General features: G+C 38.2%; 1 protein-coding gene across 2 annotated transcripts in view; it reads left to right on the top strand.

Moving 5' to 3' along the window:
* Nucleotides 1-26,120, top strand: part of SEMA3A (semaphorin 3A) — a 165,315-nt gene that overhangs the window by 51,984 nt on the left and 87,211 nt on the right. For both annotated transcript variants that reach the window (XM_077179195.1, XM_054631159.2), the window contains one exon: nucleotides 14,802-14,921. In XM_077179195.1, coding sequence (XP_077035310.1) covers nucleotides 14,802-14,921 — 120 coding nt within the window. The remainder of the gene's footprint in view (nucleotides 1-14,801; nucleotides 14,922-26,120) is intronic.

Raw genomic sequence — 26,120 nt, 5'->3', positions numbered from 1 at the left:
GATCCTGTAAGGTTAGATCCTGTAAGGTTGTTTGGGGTGGTTTTGCTTATTTTGGGGGTGTTGTTTTTGGTTTTTTTTAATTTTAGGGTTATCTACAGTAGTAGGTGAGAAATAAAATAAATATGTAGGAGGCTATACAGAGGGAATACATATCTTGATGTGATCAGAACATTGTCTTTAAATATTTAGAGCTACCATTCCATAAACCAGTGCATTACAAGCAACATCTTTAATGCAACTGCTTTAACTCTAATTACAGATAATTAAAAAATCTTATTTTTCCTCTCTTATTTATTTCTTAAAGCCATTGTCAGTACCTTGGGAGTGTGAAATATAAAGGCCATAAAAATAACTCAACAAACTCTCATTAGAGGGAACAGGAGAAAAAGAGAACAAATAAAATGACTTATAAACCAGGCTCGATATAATACTGCTTTCAGCATGTACCACTTCTAAGATATTATATACTCTTCACTTGTGGTGGTTCAAAACTTTCTACATGACAGCCTGTACTTCTGCATTGAGGTCTTTTTTAAAATAAAACCTCCTTTTAATTATTGATCTCCAGGGTGTAAGTCAGTGCTGAAAATGCAACCCCCACTAATGGGCCAGGTGCGCTGCAGCAGCTGCAGCACAAGCGCAGCCCCGGCCCTGCCCCAGTGCTAACCTCAGCCATGACCTCTGAGATTTCCTCTCATAATTAGAAGAGGTAATTCAGCGTTGTTTGCACTCCTTCAGAGGGATTCCTGGTCCTGATGCTGTCAGTCACGCCCGTCTCAGCACAGCAGGTTCGTGGCTCAGGATGGTCCACGCGGGATTTGAGGGGAGCAGCCAATGGGGCCTATTCCTGCTCTCCTGCTGCCCCTCTGTTACTTAAACAGTCATTTTAATTTCTGTTTTTAAAGAGCTTAGAATATGTTAATTACTTAAGCTTTACTCACTGCTTAGGTAGATAAAACTTTTAAAGTGTGCTTTGGACTTTTTTCCATATGAGTAAGCTGAGAAGAGTTGCTAAAAAACTCTCCCCCCCCCAGCTATGCAATACTTATTAAAGCAGGACTTCTCTGAAAAAAGGTTAACTGCTAAAATATAGATTTTTTCCCAATAAAATCATAATTACTGACCCATGTAACTACTTAGTATTACAATATATTTCCATTTCCTCAGTATAGAGTATCACAAGCACCAAAGTAACATTGTTCATGAAAAATTAAAGGCTATAAATAATAAATAGGATATTTGCTTACGTAATTCAATGAAATGAGTAATTCTGTGAGGATTTCTTGCTATTCTGGACTTCAGTGTCTTATTTGATCTATTCTGGTTTCTGTTAGTCCTGTGAATATTTCTCATGATTCCTGGCCAGACCTTGGTAATGATCAAAGAAGACAAAGTCTCTACAGAATAATTCTCAGCTTTTATACTGAACTTACAGAACAGTCATGCTGCTAGTCATATTCCTTACTGGTGAGCCTCTATTTCATTTAAAAATACAACAGTCACCTACAAATACACATGGCAACCACATTAAATGTGGGATAAATAACAGGTAACTAACAGAAAAAGAAAAAAAAAAGTGGCTACAATTCTATTTTGACATTCCTGAGATAGCATAAACCAGCAAAGCAGAGCTTGGTGGTTTCCAAAAGTTATCAGAAACACTAGTTAGTTTTGCAGGTAGGCTTAGAGCAAGGAAAAGTTCCTGACTAGAAACCTCATTTAGTCCTTAAACTGTTAATTTGTCATTGCTTTGAAACTTTTGGCTGCTTTGGCTGTTTAGTCAATAAATCTCTGCATTAGATTTGCACTGTAGCAGTAGTTCACAAGTTACACAATTAATCAGAGTAATTCCTATTAAAGGGTACAATAGGTTTCTATTACCTGAAAGCTTAAAAAATGTGTTTCTGAAGGGCACCTTAGGATGTTACTTTAAGTGCAATTTGACTATCCAATTTATATAGCCACTTTTAAAGATTCCAGGTCAAATTAAATTGTTGAAACTGTCTCTTCTGGCCTTGACATGCATAAATGTATAAAATTTCAGTAGGTGCTTTAACAAAGTCACATAGGACAAGCTGCACAATGACAGACACACACTTTGCACACTGTGAGGCATCAGCTTCTCCCTGGATGTTTCTGGTGAGAAATGCACATTGATGTACAAACAGATACAAAGAGTGCCAAGGGCTTTCCCTTGGTACCAGCAAGTTTCTACATCTGCTCTGTCACATGAACAGAGAGTTACTCCATCCAGGGCCAGAAAGAGTTACACTTCTGTGTACACAGCTGAAGTGCACCAGAACATTTGCATGTGGGTAAGCGCTGACTGGATTATAATAATAAAAGGAGATAGGCATCTACCTGGGCTCTTTAATTGGAATTAAATTTTACCTAGTTATTATCTCTCACCTGATTCCAACTGTGCTTAACTTTTTTATACTTAACAGTTCTCTTGACAGCAATTTGGAATCACTTTTGATCAGAAACCTACTTCCAGTGACAAAGCTTTAAAGGCTCTTTACACATATTATATGACATAGGCATTTTCTGTGCATGCTTCTTTGCATTAAAGTGTAGCTAGCACTTGATTATTCAATTTATTGTTCATGCAAATACAATCACATGACTGTAATTTACTGCACCATCTCATTTGTTATAGTAATACTTAAAGCCAAAATGTTCATATGTGATCTTAGTTTATGGTTTCCTAAAAGTTTTCTGTCCCCTTCCTAAAATATAGGAAGGCAGAGGATTGATCTTTAGGCTTATGGATCCATCAGTGTGCAATGATTTCATTTGGAAAGAAAAAAAACCAAAAGAAAGTAAAAAGTAACTCAACAAGTGTCCCTCAGCCATATCTGGTGATATTTTGGGAAAAACATAGTTGGCTATAATTGAACACAAGTCCCCTTAACTCATTTTATTACTGTTGTTGCCTTAGGGAAAATAGAAGAACATAGAGGCAGAAAGTAAATGTAATTCTTTTCATCTGTTATTGTAAACAAAGATCTGAAGAGGGAATCTGAAAATTAAATACACAGTTCTGGCTGGATCTAGAAAGCATGTTTCTAAATTCATCTGACAGGCACAATTTTTCCAGTCAAATTACCTTTGGCCCTTTGGGTGTCCCAAAGAGAAGTTCATTCTGTCAGGGTTCTTCCTTTGAAGGACATCTACAGCCAGATTTCCAGCTTTTCTCCCACCAACCTCCATTGCCATCCCTTTTTCCTTTCTGGCTTCCTCTCCAGCACAGCAGTAAAATTCTTTACCAAAGCCTAAAGACCCAGGATGCCCTTCCAGCCTGGGGAAAAGAGAAAGGTGAATGTCCCCTGGGAAGAGGGGGGAAATTAGTAAAAATCCTAAACAACAGGTCTCAAATGAGTTTGGGGACAGAATTTATTCTCAGTACAACCTACTACAAGAAGAAAAGTGGTTTTTTGTGACGTGTAAGATAAATAGTGCTGAATCATATTGCTTCTTACTCCCAACTGTCCCAGTTAGTACGCTGGGTTTTTCAGTTTGAGGGCTGCTCACCCCTTCTTCTTGTGGACACAAGATTCTCTAATGTGGACACAATTTCCTACCAAATAATTCCTTACCATTTGGGAGATGAGACAGTGAGACATTTGTAAGCAGTGTGCAGCTGTAATAGTGCTGCTTTGGAAAACAGCTGTGCACAGACTACAGACAAAAGAGAAAGATGGGGGAAAAAGCCCCTCAAAACCTACAACCACTTCACTCAGAGGTGAACTGGGTTGGTGAAAAAGGAGTTAAGGACATTGGAATCTTTCAAAGTCCTGTGGAGCTCTCAAACAGACCTGTACCCCCCAGGAACTGGCAGCTGTGCCAGCTCCAGTTCTTGGATGGACCCCCACAACACACCAGCATAAAGCCTCATTTATGGGGCATTTCAGATGTTGATCCTACAGCTTGTGTTCATTAGGCATTTGCATATATTTCTTTCTATGAACTGACCAAGGAAAATCAGTACTGTAAGGTAATAACTTGTGTCCTTGTACAGAGGAAGAATTAAGTTGGCAGTTGTTCATATTTTCATATTTTACCCATTTATGTATCATGGGAAGTCGTTTAAGTCTTTCAGTATGGGGAAAAAATTGATATAGATCAAGGAGAAAGCTAATTTTCCAATTTTGGGTTCATTTTTCTCTTATAGGTGTGACTATAGAAATTTGCTTCTGAGGGAAATTTAATATTCAGCAGATTTATTTCAGTCTTGCAGAAATGTTTTCTTTGTTGCTTTCAAAATACAGAGTTAGAAGAGGGAAAGTAAAGGAGAAATAAAGGAAAAAAATCTTCCCAAAGTTGTGGGGTTTAATTTTCTATCAATATGTGTTCCCCATGAGCCCTCATTTGGCCTTGGCAAAGTCTGAGAATTATTTATGGCTGAGTTTCCAGCTCTTGCTATTTCAAAATGTTGTTGGGTAATTCCATGTTATGATTTACTGCATGCCAAGATGGACAGAGTAAATTTACTCCTCATACATTTCTTTCCAGAAAAACACATTAACTAGATGACTGGTAGAAATTATAGATATGTTCTGTCCCTGTTGTTTCAGGGCTTCAGTCTAAAGCTCATGAAGTTTAAGAAAAGCCTTTTCTTTGGTGCCAGTCACTATTTTCTCTTAAATTTGCTTCATGCCTATTTTCTTTTTAAATATGTAGTGTTTCAATGAAAGTTAATTTAAAAATTAAGGATAGGTTTGCTCTGAAAAAACGCATATCACAGTTCCTCTGCACTCAAGATGTGGTCATTATAGTACAATTAATTTAGGCCACAGCTAATTTTTTTCTGTAGTTCTCTTGCTTACTTATACCAAAATTAGGTCTACTAAATTTCTCCCTGCTGCACACAAGTTAAAGTACTGTCTTTTTTCTTTTGTAATAACTCAGAGAACTAAAGGGAAAGTTCTTAAAATAACCTAGAAAATAATACACTATTTTTTTCTTCTTTTTTTTTTTTTTTTTTGTTTGTTTATTCTTCCTCTGACTGAATGGTGGAATCTCTGTTGTTTTAAATAATCAAATAATCTCTTATTCCTTTAGGTAATTCCTTTCGGATTAACATTTTCCAAAAACTTTAGGTTACTATACATGCATCATAAATATATATATATAGACAGAGAAAAATATCCAACCAACAAAAAGATAACAAAAAACCCACCAAAGCCATTGAACAAATTCACATTTCACTTGGGTGCCAGGTTTTTACTGAGTGGGAATTTTAAGCTTCTGTCACTTAAGGTTTCTCTGGTTCAGCATCACTCTGTGGTGTCAAAGCAGTTTAATATCCCCACAGAAATTTCCAGCTTCCCTCAGTAAGACACGTGTAACCTCCTAGAGTAGCTTACACAGTGTATTTAGTTACAGTCATACACACTGCTAAGCAACTGCCCCATGGAGATGCCACAGCCTTTTGCTTCATTTCAACACTTCATGGCTTTACCTTCCCTTTCAACGCCCAGGTTTGGAGTGTGCTTATCTGAGGTGGCTGTGAGTGGAAGTCATTAGAGGATGTGTCTATACTGTGCTGAAGAAAAAAAAAATAAAGAAAAAAAGAAAAGGCAAGCTGACTGATCTGGAGCCTCAGTCCCTTACGTGCCTGTAACAGGCTTGGCAAGCTGTTTGTCTGAAATACTCCACCCAATTAGCAGGTGTTGATCCAATTCGGAAAGGAGGGGTGTAATCTGATTTCTGCAGGAGACAGGTGATTACTCCACCCAGATGGAAGAGAGAGATGAGAGAGACTCCTTAGATCTAGGCTGTGGTTGCAACTTAAATTGCTGCTGGGCTTGGTGAGACTGCCTGAGCTGAAACCCAACATTAATGTTCATTTCTTTGCTAATAAATCTGTGCTCATATTGTGGGGCAAGTTTACTCTATAGAACAAAAGAGATTTTTTAAAGTTATGGTCAGAAAAGAACTGGCTTCTGCTTGACCTCAAAGCTTCCCAATATTTTGATTTATTTCTAAAATAATCTTCTGTTTCTTAAATTTTTTTTTTTCTGCAGGAAGTGCATACTGCTGAAAAATATAACAATTCAAAATAAAGGATGCTTGCTAGAACTTATGGAAAGGTTTCATGTGCAACAGTCATTCTGTGCCTGCAAAACCCAAAAACCCACTTATTTGCTGGACTGCATCCATAGAAGACTTTGGGTTGTCTTGTTAACTATGCATTAACCAGATGTAAAAAAATATGACATAGTCATTAAATCAGGTATTTTGTGCTGAAGCCTTTTCTTGGCATCCCTCTAGCTGTTCACAGGTCTGGAAAATTTATTATATGCATCTTCTGAACAAAAATTTCAGGGCTTGATCCATGTCTTGTAGTTTGAACATACTGAATGCAGAAAAAGTTGTAAAAATTTTACTTCCAAAGATCCGTGGGTCAAATGGTTAGTGCTAATGACAAAGGTTTAGAGGTCTGATGTGTCAAGGGAGGCATCTACAAAGCATGGCTTCTAATGACTTCTTTTAATGGCTGCTGGATTAAGATTGTTTTCAGGATGGACCCTAGGGAATATCCCACCCAGCTCAGCTACCTCCATGCTTGGCTTTGCTGGTAAACCCTGGGCCAAATGACCAAATACCAGTGGTGACCCAGATTTCCAGGTGGGTAGGTAGAGAGGCAGGGAGACATTTTGTGTTTTGCCCTCACAGACACAAAGGCAGAACCAGAGAAGCTTTCCATCTGCTGTGCAAGTGTGCTGACAGTACAACTGTTTGCTAATATGGCTAATTTGCAGTTTTGTGGCTTGAAAGGAATCAGGATATATCTGCCTTAATTTTCTTTTTTTTTTTTTTTTTTTTTTGGCTGGCTTTTTTTAATCATCTGTTTTCTTCACTTCTCATTTCTTGTCTTGATGCTTTAATGGTTTAAATTCATGCAGACATCCTGCAACTTGAGTAAATTATACACTTTAAATATTCTCAAGAACTCTTGTCATATCAAAAAATCAGACAGATAACAGGCATAACTTACTTGGAAAGATAACTGGAAGCGCAGTAAATATCTGTACACAGTATACATCTGAACTATGCAACCAAAAATGTCTTATCAGCACTCATCAGTCTGAAGTTTCTCAGGGCATATCTTCTCAGCCAGAGGAAAATTTAGGTATGAAACTAATCAATGGTTCCTGTGCAATGCTGGCAGTGGTTGCCATGCCTAAGAGTAGAGTCATTTATGATATCTTCAAAGGAGTCAGATCCCCCAAATCACAGGACCATAAAAAGTCCTGTAGATCACAGCCTTGCATAAGGGCTACTGAATCCAGGGATCTGTCAGCTTTGAAAAATTAGGTACAATCTTAGTTTGTATTGGATTTGTGTGTGTGTGCCTGTGTGTGATGAAATGGACACTGCTTGTAAGGCTTTAAAAAATGGGGGATGTAACTAAGCAGAAGTAAGTGAATAGAGACCCCTTTCTGTAACACAGACCCAAATACTTCAGCTGCTCAACTTGCTTCACTCAGCACTGCAGACAAGCTTTTTCAGAGGGTAGGACTATAAAACATTGATCCTGCTAATTGCAAGGAGCAATAATGACAAAAAGGGCATGTAGATGATGGTATTGATCCCAGCTGCAAGGGGTACACAGTCATAAATCACAGTTTGCAAACGTTTTCATGCCAGCTGTCCTCCCCCACTCTAAAATCCTGCACCTGCCTATACAGGTTCAGCTGGAAGGTTATCTCATGGAGTACAGGTGCCAGACAGGATTTCCCCACCCATTAGAGCCTGCACTCAGCTCCCAGTACTTGGGGACTTTCCTGTTCCTGCCAGCATTACCACAATAGCTTTGCAGCACTGTTGCTAACCATCTTACTCCAATAAAATAAAATTTTAAAAGACCATTTCCTTTTAACAGGACTCCAATAATTTGCTTTGTTTGCTGCCGATTCTGGGCCTGTTTAAGCTAACTGTGCACTTGGACCAGTATTTTTCCAAATGTTACTGTAATAAAAAGAGGGACACAGCAGTAATTTTAAAATAATGGTCCTGAATTTTATAAAATCTTGCACCCAAACAAGAGGAGCTGTGAAAGCACACACGAGGCAGAGTGAAGAGGCCTCCTCGCCCATGCTTGCTGACATGCTGAAGTGTTTCCCAGGTCTAGCTGAGAATCCATCATCTGTGCACATGGCTATCACACGTATATTTATTGCGCTAACACTTCAGAAATATTTTCCTTGAAACAATGCTGCTCCATGCTGAAAAAAATATCTGCCAGTACTGACTGAAGTGATGGCAGTCAGCAGTAGCCCACCAGCAAAAGAGAGAAGTTAAAAAAGCTCCCTGATAAGTCCAGAACATCTTTCAGCAGTGTGATGGATTTGAATGACAGCAGTAATATCAGGGATTACTTATTCTCCATGGATATCCCTGACCTCATCACTTGAAAATTCAACTAATGGGACAAAAGAAGGAAGAAAAAAGTAAACATAATAATTAACCTCATGCATGGGACTCTATATGAAAGCTGTCCATCCATTTTGATTTAAGACAAAACATGTATTTATTTTGCTTGTCCAGCTGTTAGATGATAGTTCTAAATCCTCTCGTCCATCCAGTTCAGACAAAATCTTATAATATTTTAATCACTTGGCTATGTGGGAAGACTGATATAAAGGAAGAATGTATTACTGGGTCTGATGCTTATCTGGATTAAATCAGCAGAAAACTGTTGAAGCTAATGATACTGTAAAGGATCATTTAGCCTACTACTTATTGCCCTGCATAATCTGGCCATTTGCATTTGCTGCAATATCTGAGAAGCAGTATGGACATCACTATTGGTTTAAAGAAATGAAACCTCTTTCTTAAAATAAGGAGAAAAATCTGAATATTAGTTAGTCACAGGGACTTATCTTTCAACTTAAAAAGATGTCATTAAAAACTCTTTGCTGCATTAGTAATCCAGATCGAAGGACGTAACTTCCAGGCTTCTGGAGGAGAGATAATTACTGGAAACTCATAAAACCCATCTAAATTCTGTTTTAATTTTCATACGCGGAGCAGATGTTTTGACAGATGGATGGACTTTATTTTTGTAACTGTCCAGGAAAAGTCTGCATAACACAGCCTAATCAGTGTTACATATCTTTACTGTTTGTTTTTCAATCTTTCTGCATTTGGCTCTTATTCTTTTGGTTGCAGACATTTTCTTTGTAATTTATTTTTTCAGGCTAATCTCTCTCTGCATAAGCCCTTCTATCAACTTGATATATAAATATCAGAAAACTCTTAAAAAATAAATCTGCATGTTTGCTTTGTAAGTCAGATACATTGATCTTCATATAGTGGGTGCCTTTCTGGAACACCTAATTAACACTTTATCTCCTCCTCAAGACAGGCCCTCTGCCCTTATAGCTGCTAGAGAATTTGGAATTTAAATTTTGAGTTCCCATACCTGTCGAGACACACTGGACCTCTTTGACTTTAGTTCACACTCTGAATAAAATTGACAATCTAATAATTTCTTAACTTGTTTTACAAGTAAGACTTTAGCACAGGAGAATTTGCAGCTGAGGTAGCGCTGTGGCTGCACTATGTTACCATAGTATGATGCAAACTCTTTTAGCCACTTTCATTTCAATAAATCATCAGCATGGAACTGAGGATCTGAACCCCACAACTTCCTCAGTCTAGTCTAGAGGAACTGTAAAAAGGTTTATGGTACCTGAAGTTCAGTCCTTTTTCTCACTCAGGAATGCCCAGTGAACTTCTGGGGCATGCTCCCTCAGGTGGCCCAAGGTACCTTTAACTCCAAGATGCAAGGTGGAATGGCTCCAGCTGGATACCCTGGTGCATTTATGCACCAAACTAACCCCAGGAAACCTGTGGGAGCTGCTTTGGTGAAGGTTATGGTCGACATTCCTTCAAACAAAGAAACAAACTGGATTGTGTCTGAGGTTTGTGGTGCCTGCTTCAGCTACTGCACATGTCACCATTTCCTTGGCTATCCTTTGTAGGTTGTTGGCAATCATGCCATCACAACTGTTTGCAGACACAGATCCAGCAGATCCAGTCTTATACATGAAAAAGTAGCTATCTAAAGAAGTTCTCTGTGTCAGAAAAGAGAGGAAGACCTTGCAGGCTGTGCTAGAAGGTCTCAGATGTGATGTAGGAATTTAGTTTCTTGGATTTTAAGATAGAAGCATTTCTGTACAAGGCCAAAGGCAGAACCTACAGCTCTTGTGGAAACCTTAGAGCGTTTATTGAAATATAAATGAAGATTAATCCTCTCCAGGGGTAGGCAGATAAATGAATGGGTATTTTTGAGGACTCCAATAACTCCCACATGATGTACCTAATTTTCCCTTTGAATATCTACTTCAAACATTCTATGCCATATGCAAGCATTCATGCTTTCTGCTCTATGTATGTATATATAAACTCAACCTTTAGGGCATAAACCAGTGTTTAGCTTCATATAGACAAGAAAGGTTTCCTAATATTAAGCTACTCACTATAACGAACAAGATTATTAGGAGCAAGAATTTATAATGATTCACTGTGATGATCCCAGTGCTCCTCTTCTTTAACATTTATTTTCATAACTCCTACAAGTAATACTTTCCCGCCTAAAAAGAACTTTTCAAACCTTTCATTAATTTGTATTCACATTATTAGGCTAAAAGTATTTAAACTCCCACAACACCCTACTCTCAGGTTTGAAAAAAAACTTATTTCCACGTGGAAAAGAATATTTAAAGTCTGGTTTTCTTTCTTCATCTGTTTTACTTGACAAAAAACAATATGCAAAGGGTATGGAATATATTCCCTTTGAACAACATCCCTTTCTTGGGGAAAATAAAAATGGATACAAAAGCACTGGGTAGCTGGACTCACACATGGCACAGTGTTGAACTTCCCTGAGAATTTTTTCCTCTCAGCTTCTGCCTCTGGGTTACCTCCTCTTCCTCTGGTGGATGCTTTCTCCTGTCTGCTGTCTGCTGTATTTTGTATTTTCTCCTGTCTGCTGTATTTTGTGAGACACTACATGCCTTTTGTTGCCTTTGTCTCCCTTCCAGTGCCTTAGACTCTGCAGTCCTGCAGTGCAATGCCTCATCCTGCTGGCACAGACCTCCCCACCATCAATACAGAGCTAGCCTGGGGGTCTGGCAGGGGGAGACACTGATGCCAAGTGGGGCAAGCCCGGCTGGAGACACCCAAGGCATTCCAGGCCTCCAGCCAAGGGGTCTGGGGAGCTGCTTTGTAGTGGAGTTGACGTAGCCACCAGTGTCGGGACCAGCAGAGCTGCCTGCCAGGTTTCACAAGCAATGGGGCCTGAATGCCACTGAAGTCGTCCTGTGAGGGCAGGAATGGGGAAACTGAATGGGAATGGCAATGGGAGTCAGTCACCCCAGTCTCACATGGTGGCAGCCCCAAACTGCATTCAGTGCACACACGCTTTCCCTGATCCCTTCTTTGTCATACCCATGTGCTGAGATTTAGAGTCTCTGCAAGTCATTCAAAGCTGTTAAAGTTGGTTTATTACAGGTTTGTGGGAAGCTTTTTTGTTCCAGAGTCACTTAAACCAGGAAAACCCAATATTCACCCAAGCAAACTCATGCTAAGTTCAGAAAATCAAAGGACCAGGTACGACATTTCTGCACACAATGGTGTACCTGTGCAGCTGTGCTTGGGCACAGACAGACAGAGGAGGGAGTCTGAGATGGAAATCAATGTGCCTCTTGCTATTGTTCCAGGGAGAATAGCACCGTCTCCCAGGCAGGGCAGAAACTTCACTTTGAACTTCCTGAGTTGACAAGGGCTTAAATCAGAGCTGTAACTTTACTTTGATGTCATTTATTGTAGTTTAATACCCCCCTTTATTTATTTTTTTTACTACCATGTAAAATATATAAAGAAACCTAATCTGGTAGAGAGGTGTATGAGAATTTACTGAATAGACCTTAATGGTTCCTTTATGCAGCTATAAAACAGAGGGGAGCTACAAGAGCAGTCTGAACTGGACTAGGAACTTTAAATTTTATATGAATTTATTCGTCATAGTCAAAGGTTTATTGCTGTAGGTATTTACCTTCCCCATTGTTTAACTAGGTTGTGTATTTCTCAGACATCTAAGGTAGAAAACACACTGTACAAAGAATTAGGAGGGCTTGAAAAGAAGGATGAATAAGCTAAATCTGCTTTTGGAAATACGTTGTAAATTTGAAGTCACTTGACTGATATTTACTCATTTACACTACTATCAATCCTGAACACTGGAGGTTCAAATATGGCTATGATAGGGTTAATTACCTTCTCCCACAGGCTGATCTGGAATAATTCAGTGGAGGTGGTGATAGAACTTTTTCTTAATTTCATCTGCAGAAATCAAAGAAGACTGCTGCCCCTAATCTAAGTAGGGTTTTTCCATCCCACCTTTACAGCATTAGCCATCTAATACCTTCTTGCTGTGTGTTACAGATAAGCTGAACAGCCTCAGTGGGCTGCAGGATGGTGTTAATAGCACCAAGACTATGTGTTCAGTCCCCTTGTGGGCCATTCACTGAGGAGCTGGACTTGATGATCCTTGTGGGTCCCTTCCAACTCAGAATATTCTGTGATTATGTGATTCTGAGTGCATATACAGTCACAGGTGGTGTGTTGCTGTAAATCAGAGTAATTCCTCTGAAATCAGCACAATTCATTCACACTGGCTCTAGGTCCAGCCCATCTACTCACTGCATTTTTTCTGTGGCCACCAGCCTCTAACACTTCATGTTCTTCAGGTAGGTAATTTTAACAGCTTTAGTAAAGGGTAGTAGTGGACCATAAAGACATTTTTAAAATCATGATGCATTAAACCTGATGAGGCAAAGGACTGTTCTAGAGAAGCAGTGTTGTGTTTATATCAGGCCAGATACAACTTTTAAGTGAGAAATTTCTGATTTATTTAATAATGCATACACAGCATTGCTCAGTTTTAAATTATATGGAGTCAAAGTCAGATGCTCCATTTGAAACACAGAATGTCAGAATTCAAGAAAGGATCTATTTCAATTTTGTTAATGTTACCTGAATTTGGGGTGTTTTTCCATTTTACTGTTGAAGACATTGGATTTTTAATACACTTTCATGGGTTTTCCATATTTCTTTTACTTAAAACAGCAAATAATAACAGCATTAATAAAAACATATAAACATATTTTTTTATGATTTATACCCAGTATTTGCATAGTACTCTACCATATGACAGTGGAAAGCAGTCTGTGCATAAACATAAATATAATAAATGTATGCTCATGCTTGTACTTGTGTGTGGGAAGAATAAGAATGGACCAGAAATTCTGTGTGTTTTCATTAAGAAAGGTCAGAATGGAAAGAATTAAGAGTAACATCGATCTCTATTTCTTTCAATTTCCTGTTGGATTACCTTAACTATCTCTATGTTTTCTCTTCCATCTCTGTTGAAAAGATGACAGCAGTAAGTCAGGGCTGCAGTAAGATCCTGGATGCTTTTCTCTGGGTGCTCTTTTTAATACATTGCCATTATCTGTTATGCAAATATACAATAAAATTGTAAGAGCAATGTCATTCCGGCGCAGTCCTTTGTGTGAGGCAGGGAATCAGTGTTTCATCTGTGTAAGTTCATTGCTTCTCCCTGTGGAGGCCTAAGGCATGCCTCAAACTGCACATGCATTTCCCTGGCAGAGCCTTTATTTTGTGTTTGGGAGTAGCTGGTTTAATTAGCAAGTGAGTTACAGAGAGGGAGGATGCCAGTCAAGGAGATTTCTGTGCGTGCAGTAGCTCAGGTGGTATTTCCATGGGCCCTCCTCTACTTGGAAAGGTGGAGTTGAGCAGTGTATCAAAAGTCATCAAATACACAGAGAAAATTTTCCTTATCTTCAACACAGACTTTACTGGAAATACTTAATTTCATTGCTCTCGTTTTCCTTCTGTTTCAAGTCAGTTTTCTTCAATTGTGTCAGTAGACTGACTTGCAGGCATTGACATATTTCTTTTCTGTATCAGACCAGGTTGAAATAAAAAACAAATGGAAAAATTTGTCACCTTGACTATCCATTTTAATAACATTAGGCATTAATATTGACAGTTTTGTTAACAGGTAATGTTTGTACTAGGGACTGTTAGTGTTGCTATTGAGCTTTTATTTGCTGAGAACTAAAATAACTCATGATGGATAATTTACTTAGGAATAAAGTGTAAAGTCCAGGTCTTGCAAAGCTTGTATTCTAGGGGTTATAAATGATTGTATGGAAGTTTAACATATGTATTCATATGTGTAAGACTGGCCCATAGATACAGGCAGTGGGGGTGAGGCAGCATTCATATGATTGTTAAAAATGCTATATCAATGACTTGGTTTTCATCAAGTCCTTCCATCTGGCCCATTTTTCTTCTGATTGTTACTTAATTGAATACAAGCAAACAGTTGGTCCATTTTTCTTCATTATTTCATTCTGACACATTTCTATAAATGGGTTTTGTCTTACAAACACAGCAATAGCATAAATTACAAAGATGAAGCATGTCTGAAACAAAAACTAAGATTTTTTTTCTGTAATCTTTTCTTTGAGGTTGGATGCTTTATTAAATAGCAACCAAAGATATTTAAATGAGAAATTAAATCAGGCTATTTATTAAATGCTTAGCAGTAAACAATCTTATGAACAGCATGAAATGATCACACTTTACAAATCTGTTCATTCAGCCATATATATATATCTCTAACACAGAAGAGCTCCCATTAGCCAGAATCACTGAATTAACTCTATGAATAATTTTTTTTTTCCTTTTCTTTGCAGAGAGAATGTGCTAATTTCATCAAGGTCCTTAAGGCTTACAACCAAACCCACCTGTATGCTTGTGGAACAGGGGCTTTTCATCCAGTCTGCACCTATATTGAAGTGGGAAGCCATCCTGAGGTAAACTATCTTAAAAACAGTGTTTTGCTTTTTGCTCTTTTTAATCTTTATTGGTGTTTAGTCATGATCTCTTCCTGCCAAAATGCATTCTCACTAGTTTCTGTGGCTTGGGAAGCAGATCTGGTAAGACCTGCTCCTGAGTCAGGTGCTGGTGTGCTGATTGATAAATCACAGCAGTATCTCTAACATTTCTGCCCTGCACAGCATCTCTTCCCCTAGGGGCTTAAAGAAGTATAAGTAAGCCCATTCTACCTGGTCCATGAAGTTAAAAAGCACTAGTTTTTTGTAATTGATACAAATACCAGGTATAAGAGGGGTAGTTCAGCCACTATGTTTATTCTGGGCCCAGCACTGTTTTTAGTTTCCTCCCAGTCAGTACAGTCTGACACCACCTCAGCTTTCTCCCAGCTGAGAATTAAAACAGTGTCACACCTTCATAAATCCCCCTTCTCAGGTTTGTCCTAACATACTGGCAGTTTTTCATATGTCACCTAGGTTTGGTTTCCTTAGTTTTTTGTGAAAAATTAAATCACTCTCTTTTTGCCCATTTCTTTAATCTCTTGCTGATTTTTGTTCAGTATTGCAGAATTCTTGCAGTAGCTCTTGTACCATTTTCTCAGTGATCATCATAACTAAACAGATAAGTGGGATCTTCCCTGGTAAAAAGCAGAATCACTCAAAGGAAGCCATGGGACTAGGCTGGTTTTCCGGGTTGAAGATTTGACTAGAATGTCTTCAATACTTTTTCTCTCTAGAGCAGCCTATTTCTTATTTTTCTGTTGAGTATGTAATATAAATTAGTCTCCTTTACTGTGTTTTCTGTCTGGCTTACATGAGTATTGCTCAATGGACTGTTTCAGTTAAGCAGTCAGACTCCTGATGTGCTTTCAGCATTTATGGATATGTTTTACTAGTGAATCCATAATTGTGTTACTTGTAGCTTCTGTGATCTTCAAAAAACCAGCTCTTTCAAGTTACCTTATGCCTTTGCAATTCAGGTTTGCAGATTTCCTTGAAAATAAAGACATCATTGTTGAATGAATGGTGACTATTTCTTCACACAGAAAAATTAACAGAGCCTTTGAGTGTTGACTTCATAGTCTGGGAACTATTTTTCCCGATGAGAATGTCTTTTGATATTTGAAACATAAATCTTTAAAATGTCTTAAGAACAAGGTTTTGAAGGGATAAGGGAGCTGCAGAGCAGAAAGGGTTTTGTTCATATTCTTTAATGCTTTATTACAATGCATTCTTGGCAATTAGTGATTGTCTCTTGACCACACACAGTATGTCATTGCTTACTGCATTAAACAGATTCTCTGCTTCCTGAGATCCATTTGGGAATTGGTAGACATATTAATTAACTCTAGTTCCGTAAGATGTGTGTCAATCAATCCTTGGCTATCTGCCAAGGGAATCTATCTGCACAGAGATAGCTCCTATGAGGTCATTTACTTCTACATTTGGCTGTTTTATTGCTGTACCATAAAACTAACACACACTTTATCAAGGATTTATAGAAAGGATGATCAGAGATGAGAGGCCAGATCTAACCTTGGTTTAACATTCTGAGTTTTTAAAGTCTTGAATCAGTGATGTGTTTGGCCCTGGAGTGAAAGAGAAGTCTTGTTTTAGCTTCTTTTTAGCAGTCCCTAATTGCAAACAAAATCTAATTTTTTTGGGAGGGGGGGTTGGTTTGTTTTTTGTTTTTATTTTTCATTTATGCAGTAAGTTTGTAAGTCTCCTTTAGCCTGAATCATTCTCATGACCCTTGGTTTCATCTTTGCAAATGAGCGAAATCAGGAGTGTGTTTTTCTGAATTTCCTTGGACACTATTGGCTTTTGTTTTCTTTTTCATACTTTAAATATGAGTGAAATCATCTTCACCTGCCCTTCCAGTGGCACAAGTTTCTGTGTCCTCTGAGTAGTTGTGCAGGAGGGTTTACTGCTTTCTCAGGTCAGGTCTGCACATGTAGAGAGAAAGTGAGGCAGGCAGGATGCAGTGTACCCACCTCTTCCTGGGCTTTGACAGATATAACAGTCAGCCTGGGTTCTGTCCCTTGAAAGGGTGAAAATCAGATGAATAAATGAATTCATTAGATCTGCAGTGAAAAATAATCTGTCCTTTCTCTCAGCTAGAGCCTGTTCCTTCCTCTCCCATACTACCCAGCAAGGAATTTCAAATGTGCTTCTTCTGTGCGAGATGAGGAAGAGGAGGGTGCTTGATTGACAGCAGCTATTAGAGACACCCTGAATGAGGGGGATACAATCTTAACCCCTGCACCCCTGCACACTGCATCTGTGAGAGCCAGATGGTTTATGTTCTCATGTCAGACAGCAGCACTGGACGTGTCAAAGGGCCATTGCTTCCGTATCATGGAGAGTTTATACCTCCCCAGCATAGTAAAGAAGGTAATAGTATAGGCAGAGACAAGCAGTTGATTATGAGTTAAAAATTGACAACTAAAATACTTCCTGAAGATTTCTTTTCTGCCACAGCACTTGTGGAAAATGAACTGATTTCACCATCTGCTTATTTATTTTTCAAGCACTTAGAAAGGTAAATGTGAACTGATTAGGGGAATAGTCAGGGAATGTACCTACTCTCTAGCATGACTGCTTGTTTATCTGAGCTCTGAATGTAACCCACCTGCCTGAATCCACAGAAGAGGAAATCAGTGTGTGTGCCAAACTGGAGAGGGTGGAGAAGTGAAATTTAAAGAAAAGAGTGGCAAGCGATAGAGGAGACTCTGGAAGCAATTGGAGTAGGCTGCAGGAGGCTGGAACATGGTACAATTTTATTACTGGGGAAAGGAAATAAATTACTTTGTGTGACAGTCATAAAGTAATGGGAATATGAATTGTTATATCTCTTGAATATGTCTTTGGTATGAAGCAGTGTATCACAGCCCCATTCCATACCTGAAGAAAATAATTTCTGGTGATGGAACTAGACAGGTTTAATTGAGTCTGATGAAGTACAGTATCAGAAGTAATAATAAAAAGCTAAAAGGATATGAACGGCATGCTGTGCATCTGATTAAAAATGATGTGCACAAATGTATACAACCTAATATGTTGTGAATTACACCGCATTCTGAGGAGTAAAGCAGACTAATCTTCACTTAAATCCATTCCAGATGTGTAAGCTGAATAACCACAGTATTTAGAGGGAAGAATAAAGTTAATGTTTCAATAGGCTTTAAGCACGTAAGCCATGAGGAAGCAGGAAAGAACATATTTAGAGAGAACATAGTGTGTGGATATGCAGAAAATACCTGAGGGCAGCCAAATGTAAAGCTTGATATCATCCATTTTATGTGCATGAGTCTAGGAGAGATGACCTAACACAGACACCTACACAAACTTCAGGGATCTGGGGTGAGGCAATATGTGGCATTCTGTCCTCATAATGCAATATAATACAAGAAACCAATTACCAGACAAAGCAAGAAAGTGATTAGTAAAGCTGTGTTTTGCACCCACTGACTTCTGAGGAAACAGGGCTGGATGTGTAGGAGTGTTGTACTTAACGGTTGCAAAATTAAACAAGTCAGATCTGTGCTGGAAAGGAACAAATCCAACTGCAGGGAGACACAGAGGTGCATTAAACCCCCTAGAAAATCACAACAGGATGCAGAATGCACCTGCCTATGCATGCCTGAGCAGGGGGAAGGAGCCCTGCTCCCTTTCCCCGGGGCTCCCTTTGGGGTAGTTTGAGTGAACCAGCAGGGAACAGTCCTGTTTCAGTAAGAACAGGATTTTCCATTTACTTAACCCTTACACACAGGTGGAGGTGTACTGAATGCCCTATAGTACCTTTTTTTTTTTTTTAAATGCTCAGACAGGCATTGCAAGAGCTTTGCAAAATTGGTTGCCAGATCCTCAGCAGGAATACATTAGGGTTTCTTCAGCAGAGGTAAATCACTAAGTGCTGTCTGAAGAACTAAACCAGCTTCTTTTATTGTCTCCTAATTCCAAATTTCTTGTCATTGTCCAACAGATTAAAACTCATTTTTAACTGTATGAACTTAAAAGATCTGGGATTACTTTACTTGCAGGTTATTTCTCAATCAATAAAGAAGGTTTAAATTCAGTTTAGATTTATGATGTACATAAAACATTAAGTTATTGCATATGAAGTTATATAATGCTACCACCTGTAACATATTTGCTTTTTCCGGACTCTGTGTATTTTAAAAATCTTTGGTTCAGCTCATAAAATTTTGCTGAAATATACTTTCCACTCTTTTTTATCCCTTCTTTTCTTCATATTAGAAAGAGGTGCAGAGTGCATTTCCTAAGTAATGGACATCTTGTTCTGACACATTTATGCATCTATCAGTTTGTCTCTCTGTGTCTATTGTGCATATATATAGTGATGGAAGAGCATTTTTTTCCTGAAAGAATGGCTTTGAAAAAACACACTAACTGAAGGATCAATGCTACTAAACATGGTGTGTTTATCAATGCTACTAAACATGGTGTGTTTATCTAATGTAAAAAATCAGGGTGAAACATTGATTTCAGTAGTAGTAGATGTGGCATAAATTAGTCTAATTTCATCGAAGGCAGCAGACCTGTGTCAGTTTACGTCAGTCAAGATTCTGAGCTGTGGTTTTTAAGTGAAACATTACAGCAAATGGCTTTTTAAGTTAAAAATCACCTGGGGCTACTTTTCTTTCCATATAATTAACTGTACCTTTATATGGTATTTATAAGCTTATATAGAGAAAGTATGAAGGAATAGGATACTGTTAAAGGATTATTCTCATTTGAGTTTGAACTGTTATGTGTGACATGCTCGTTCTAAGCATCACAATAATTACAGAGAAATGCCATTAAAAGATGATCTGCTTTACAGACTGCAATAGCCTTCTTTAGTTCACAGGTGCCTTAACCTTCCAAACTTCCAGATATCCTGTTACTATAGTACAGGAAAACAAAACTGAAGAGACAGAAGGCACAGTGTAAGTACCTTTTAGAGCACTTCTTTCCATTGCATGAGTAGTTTTACCACGGAGAAAAAGAAAACATCTCTTAGATCTTTAAAGACTAATGTGTCATAAAAAGCTGAGAAGTGATTTCTGCCATACAGGGAAATCCCAGGCACTAGAACACTTTGCTTGTACTGATGTTCTTGTCTGTGGAGGATGGCTGCTAACAGGGTAATCAGTGCTAGGCACACATCTGTCCAGGCACCTCACAGGATTAGTGGCCAAAATCACAAAACAAAGGGGCTGGATTCCACTGGAGGTGATGAGACTGTAAACCATCACTTCTGCTGCTCCACATGACATCGATTTCCAGTCCCTTAGGCTACCCTGTGTGAAAGTGCTTCACACAAAATCAGGCTCTTCACACATGTACAGTTTACCTCCACTTGTTAAAAAAGAATAAATCTTGTCATAGGTATCACCCTCCTAGCATATTTTAAGTATATAGTTTTATATACAGTTAAATGTAGCTATGTATAGCATATAATTTTTTTTCCAAGTCATAATTCATTGTGGCATTGTTTGGGAAGGGATGTGATATGTTGACTTTTCAATGACCAAATTTAACATTTACAAGAGGAGTAGAGGGAAAGGGCAGAGAACATGACAGTCCTTTCTCATATGAAAATCTAAGTGAATCAGTTGTTCTGGTAAGGTCTGACAAATATTTCAGTTAGGAAACCAGGATGTATTGCTGGAAGCTCTACATGTTTTTAAGCACCATCATGAAGTACACATTTCTTACAGGCTGAGTGCAACATCCCAGAATGGCACCTCTTGTTACGTTTATCTTGTGATAAAGTTTCAGAAATAGAAGGTCACCATAAAGAAGTAACCTGATTCCCATTTAAAAGACTTCTTGAAAAACTCCATAAACCCTTTTGTAAACAAATATTAATCAGGTTCATGGTTAAATGCTATTATTTATGAAGGCCTGTCTTTGAATACACTGCAGATCTCCTTTGACTTTAGCTGTATTTTGAACACTTGCTTTGCTAAAAGAGAAGTTAAACCAGGAAAACTCAGATTTTTCAAAACTTCATCCTGTCATCCCCAAGCAAAATATATTTCCAATAAACATTTATTTCCAGAGCAGATCCTTTAAAGTAGGACTATTAGGCTTTATGCGATAATTTAGCTGTCGGAATAGTTTAATTTATGAAGTAAACTTCTCTCAACTGAATAGCACACATGGCAGCAATGGCTGACATCTTTCCTACCCTGCACTGTTGGGAAAGTCTACACAGCTGCAGTGGATATTTCATCCTCAGCAAAGTGGAACATTAAAATGAAAAATTTTGAACTTTTTTTTCCCCCCCCCCAAGTATCTTATTTTATCCTTATTTTATCCTTAAGATAAGGTTCTATTTCTCAATAAAAATGATAATGCTTACTAAACTGTTAATGTAAAAAACAATGAAAGTATGATAAATTAAATATGTAGTCACTGTTTTTTATCCTGGTAAATTCCAGTAAGGAGGATGTGCCTTTTTGACAGCTGAATTCTTGACAACTGATCCATTTGACCTTCCATTTTCCTATTTAAAAGTGTATTTGTAAGGATAGGGATATTCCAAATCATAAGTATGCAAAGGATGTGGCTCAGTATCTTAAAATTCAGATGTGGTACAAATACCGTTTTTGGAAGTAAAGTATTTAGCAAAGGGGTCATGCTTTAATCACTGACAGGAAATATGAACATTGTAGGTTTTCAGCTGTCATTTAATGCATCCAGTCCTGCCCTTGCGTATTTCATAATTACACCTAAGTAATTTGGAATATATTTATGTCTAAAGTGACAAAGTCAGTAATTATGTCTGCGGCGCACTCTGAGATTTACAGATTGAACATTTTCATGCAGGATATGAAATCAAGTTTTAAACTAACACAAGTGAGAACAGTGTGGTGGCTATTTTATTTCTTCACCTTTATTCCTCAGACTGCATGGCTGAGGGTAAAATGGAAGCATGGTTCTTTAGTAAGTCATACTGAGGAGAGGTATAAGATACGATGAAAAACAGAACAAAGACATGGAATTTACAACTGCAAGGGCCATTTGTTGCACAGCATAAACCACTAATGAAACTCTAATCACTATTCAAGTCTGATCATTTCAGCTATTCAGCAACTAACTTTTGTTTAGGACTTGATAAATATGTCCAAATTGCTATGGCAGACCTCCCAGTTTATTCTTAAGAAACCAAGCCAAGCCAAACCAAACTGAAAAAAGAACTCCAGAACAATATTATTTTAATATTACTTTATACAGATTTTTAAGAAAAATATAAATGGAAGTCACTGTGCAGGTGATGTTCCAGTATTCTAGAGTTTGGATTTAATTGAAACAAGTAAAAGTCTGAGATGAGGGAGAACTAGTAAGGAAATGGTCTGGAGACAGTGTTGGTGTTTCCGTGGATCTGGTCTGATCTCTACAGGTATGCAGAGGCACAAAAGGAAGCTTGGAGCTGGCAAGATAATGCATCTTGGCCTTCATTGTTGGAAAAAAACAACTCTAACAAAGTAATTGATAACACAGTATGTTTTTTTAGGTTTTCCCAATACAGAAAAGTGTGTGAGTAATAGTTTGAAAAACTATTTGAATAAAAATTTGAACTAAAATTTGAACCCCCAGCCACCTAATGAGAGGAATCTCTGCAGTAGAAAGCTTCCAGTGAGATAACTGAGGAGACAATTGTTCCCTCCCTGTACATGGCTTTCGTCCTTGGTGGCGGAGCAGAGCTGGTTGATTACAGTGGAGAGCTGTACACAGTGTGCCACAGCTGAATGGCTTCCATGAATAAGAAACCAAAGCCAGTCGACATATTCATTAGGTTCAAAGAAATAAGTCTCAGAACTGTGGGAAAACTGTTGTTTATGTTGCTGCAGGGGAGAAAAAAAGACTGAGATAGAGGGAGACCTCCATGGAAGTAAATTTGCAGAGGGGAGCGTGCACATGTGCACACGCAGAACCACTGGGTGGACTTTCACTGATACCACATGTGATGTCTTGTTTTGTGAGTCCATGTCTTAAAACCACGGGTGACTTTGGATATGCTCAGATAATGAGGGATTCAAGTTAAAGACCCTCTTAGGATCTGGGTTTAATTTATTCTTTTAAAGTATGGGGTGCTTTTTTCTAGAACTATTTGTCTTCGGTGGAGTTCCCTATGACTTATACTGGGGTAGCTGAAACTGAGGTGCGCTTTTCATAGTCACAGGGAAAAAATCCTTTAATTTCTAGCATTGTTAAAAGGATTACTCAGAACTTTGTGACTGCTTTAAGGAAATTAATTTTAGCGATGACTACTAGAGGAGCTGAAAATACACCCACTCTTTGCATTTGGATGTTCATTATTTCTCCTATCACTTAAAGGATGCTATGATGAATTATTTGTTCCCGTAATGTAAATATTCCCACTGACACATGGTTACCTTACTTTACCATGAGATGATACAGTTTTCCTAATTCATTACAGACATAGATTGTACTTTTAAGAGGTATGGCAATCATATTAAGATGTCGATCCAATTTTCTGGGTGGGAATATTATGTTGGCTCATCAACAGAGCCTATAATGTTTCTAGTAACATAGAAGTTCAGCATTTGGGTCTTGTTAGAGTAACAATTGAAAACATTAACCCAACTTCACAGTCATGCAGCATATGCAAAATTTCATCCACACACCTCCTGAAACAAAAGACAAGTATGGTCAAATCCTTTGATCTCTTGACCAATATGGGGGAGAAAAAAATAAAATAACAAACCACCATCTGTTGGGAAACCAATGTAATAAAAACAGTGGAAAGCCAGCTTACAGTATAGACTGACTTAATTGAGGAAATGACTTATAAATAGAATTATTTCTTGATTTAGAGGCGCAGGAGGAAACAAAACTGAAAGGAGTTACCGAGCTCAGGTTTGGATAGATGAGCATCAAAGCAGCATTATTCATTGTGGGATTCACATCACAAGGCTCCAGTTGACAGGGGCTGACCTTATGAAGAAGAATCATAAATGTGATTTCTGCCACTGAAGGAAGTGACTGCATTATGTTTGTAGCTCAGTACCAACATCTTGTCAAATAATCTTTGAACAGTCAAGGTCACAATGCAGCAGGTTTTAGCTGTGGGTGATGCTCCACATACAGACCACAGTGCTGTGCAATGCTGAACAGCAAACTAGCCAGTTATATTAAATACTCAGACCTGAGAATCTAACGAAGGCCTTATTGGTGAATTAATTTCACTGGTCTTTGCCTAAAATTTTATGACAGCTGGCATGCTGTGGAGTGCCTTTCAGGCATTTTTTAAAGTCTATGGGATATATTTAACTCTCAGAGATATGTGAGTCTGAAAGCACTGCTTTTTCCCATGCTTTCAGACCAACCTAATATTCATTGTTCTGCATGTTCACAGTATATCATATATATAACATATATAGTAACATATATATAGTTTAATGGTACACTGGCAAGGTGACTGGCCTGCAGTTAGGCCCAGGAAGGGCCCAGGGAGGCTGAGTATGGCCATGGCTCAGCCTGCTCAGCAGTGATGGAGAGGTTCATGCCTGATCTCCTCAAAAACTGTTTCTGATGTTGCTCCTGACCACAAGACTCGCACTGATTCAGAACTCCCAAAAACCAGGGAATTTCCCCAAATGAAAAATGAGAACACTCATGGATGTTTTCAAACAGCTTTCAAACAGATTCAGGAAAGAAAAAATCACTTTTTACAATGGAAGGCCTCCTTGGTGTGCTTTCAAGTCCCTTAGACTTCTCTTTCTTTCACCAGCAGTTGGCATGACAGAAGTGGCTTCTCCACAATGATGAAATATTACCTCTTTTAATAAAAAGCAAAGCAACTAGAGGTGAAGCTGCTGTTTCTGTGAGTAAACAGCAGGACACAAGTATTTCCAGCAGTTGCCTGGTGGAACAGGAAATAATTGTTCTTCTCCTGCTATCTCAACCATCCTCACTTTTATTTACAGACTCATGTTGATATTAAAAAAAGCTTTCATAATACTTTCCAGATGCTTCCTTACCTTTAAAAGATTTTAAAACTGTGTCTCTTCTCTACCCTGTTATACAAGGACTGTCTTAAATTTGTTGCCATCTAAATTCATTTAAATAATAAAATTCCACTACTCCATAGTTCAGTAAGAATACAGTACTTATTTGACTAGTAGTTAGTACTTTCCTTCCTAAGGAAAAAAAATGACTGGATCATGTAAGAAAGTGAATAAGGATTAATCCCATATATGCCAGACACAAAGAGAAGATGGCTGGAAGAAGAAGGATCTCTGCAAAACAAGAGAAGATGTAATTTACCCTCTGTACACTTTGTAGCTTTGCTAAATACCCTTACAAAGTATAAAGACTGTTTCTTTGCAGTCAACCTTTCATCTTTTTTGCATTGTATGTTTTGCTGGCATAAGATTAGACAAATAAACTAACAGTCAGTTATGTCAAGATCTCGAAAGTATTATAAGAGAAAAATTCCTTCATCCTGCTTTAAACAATGCTCTTGTGAGTACAGACACCACGTACAGCGATGTGTGCTTGATTGCTGCAATGCTACCTCAGAGCAGGAAGAAAATATAGTTTAAGGAACAGGTCATGGCTTAGACAGACATTGTGTTTTGTGCAGGGAAGGAACATGGGACTGTGCACAGAATTATCTAAAAATAACAGATACAAAAGCAAGTGTATAGACATAAATAATTATCTTCCTTTTGCATTAGTCCATATATCTTCTGCCGTGAAGAGTTAATTAATTTACTGCTGAAATGCTGTGGGAGATTAAGAATAGTTGTGAAACAGGCAGTGTTTTAAATATTTGTGCTTGTCCCATATGCCTACAGCTTGTGTGATGCTGGAAATCAGACTAAGTGATTGCAGCAACTCTTTCTGTTCTCAAAATCCAAGAATAAACCCACACTGGAAGTCACTTAGAAAAAGAATTGTTTACTCTTCCATTCACGCTGAGTTCCTGCTTACATATCTTGTAACAACTTGTTTTCTGTTTGTGGCACTTGGTAAGTCTGGAAATGTGCCAGCTTCTCTTGGAGCTCCTGAGCATGAACCATATAGAATCTCTGCATCGTCCCTCAAACACCATTCCTGTGAGGGAAGTGTTCTGTGCCCTTCTGTTCCTTCCTTCACCTCTCCCTCGTTCATGTAAGAAAAATAATGCAATGAGTACGA

Source organism: Agelaius phoeniceus, chromosome 5, assembly GCF_051311805.1.
Source record: "Agelaius phoeniceus isolate bAgePho1 chromosome 5, bAgePho1.hap1, whole genome shotgun sequence".
NCBI classification, from domain to species: Eukaryota; Metazoa; Chordata; class Aves; order Passeriformes; family Icteridae; genus Agelaius; species Agelaius phoeniceus.
The sequence above is the reverse complement of the archived record's forward strand: the minus strand, read 5'-3'. Positions and strand labels throughout refer to the sequence as shown.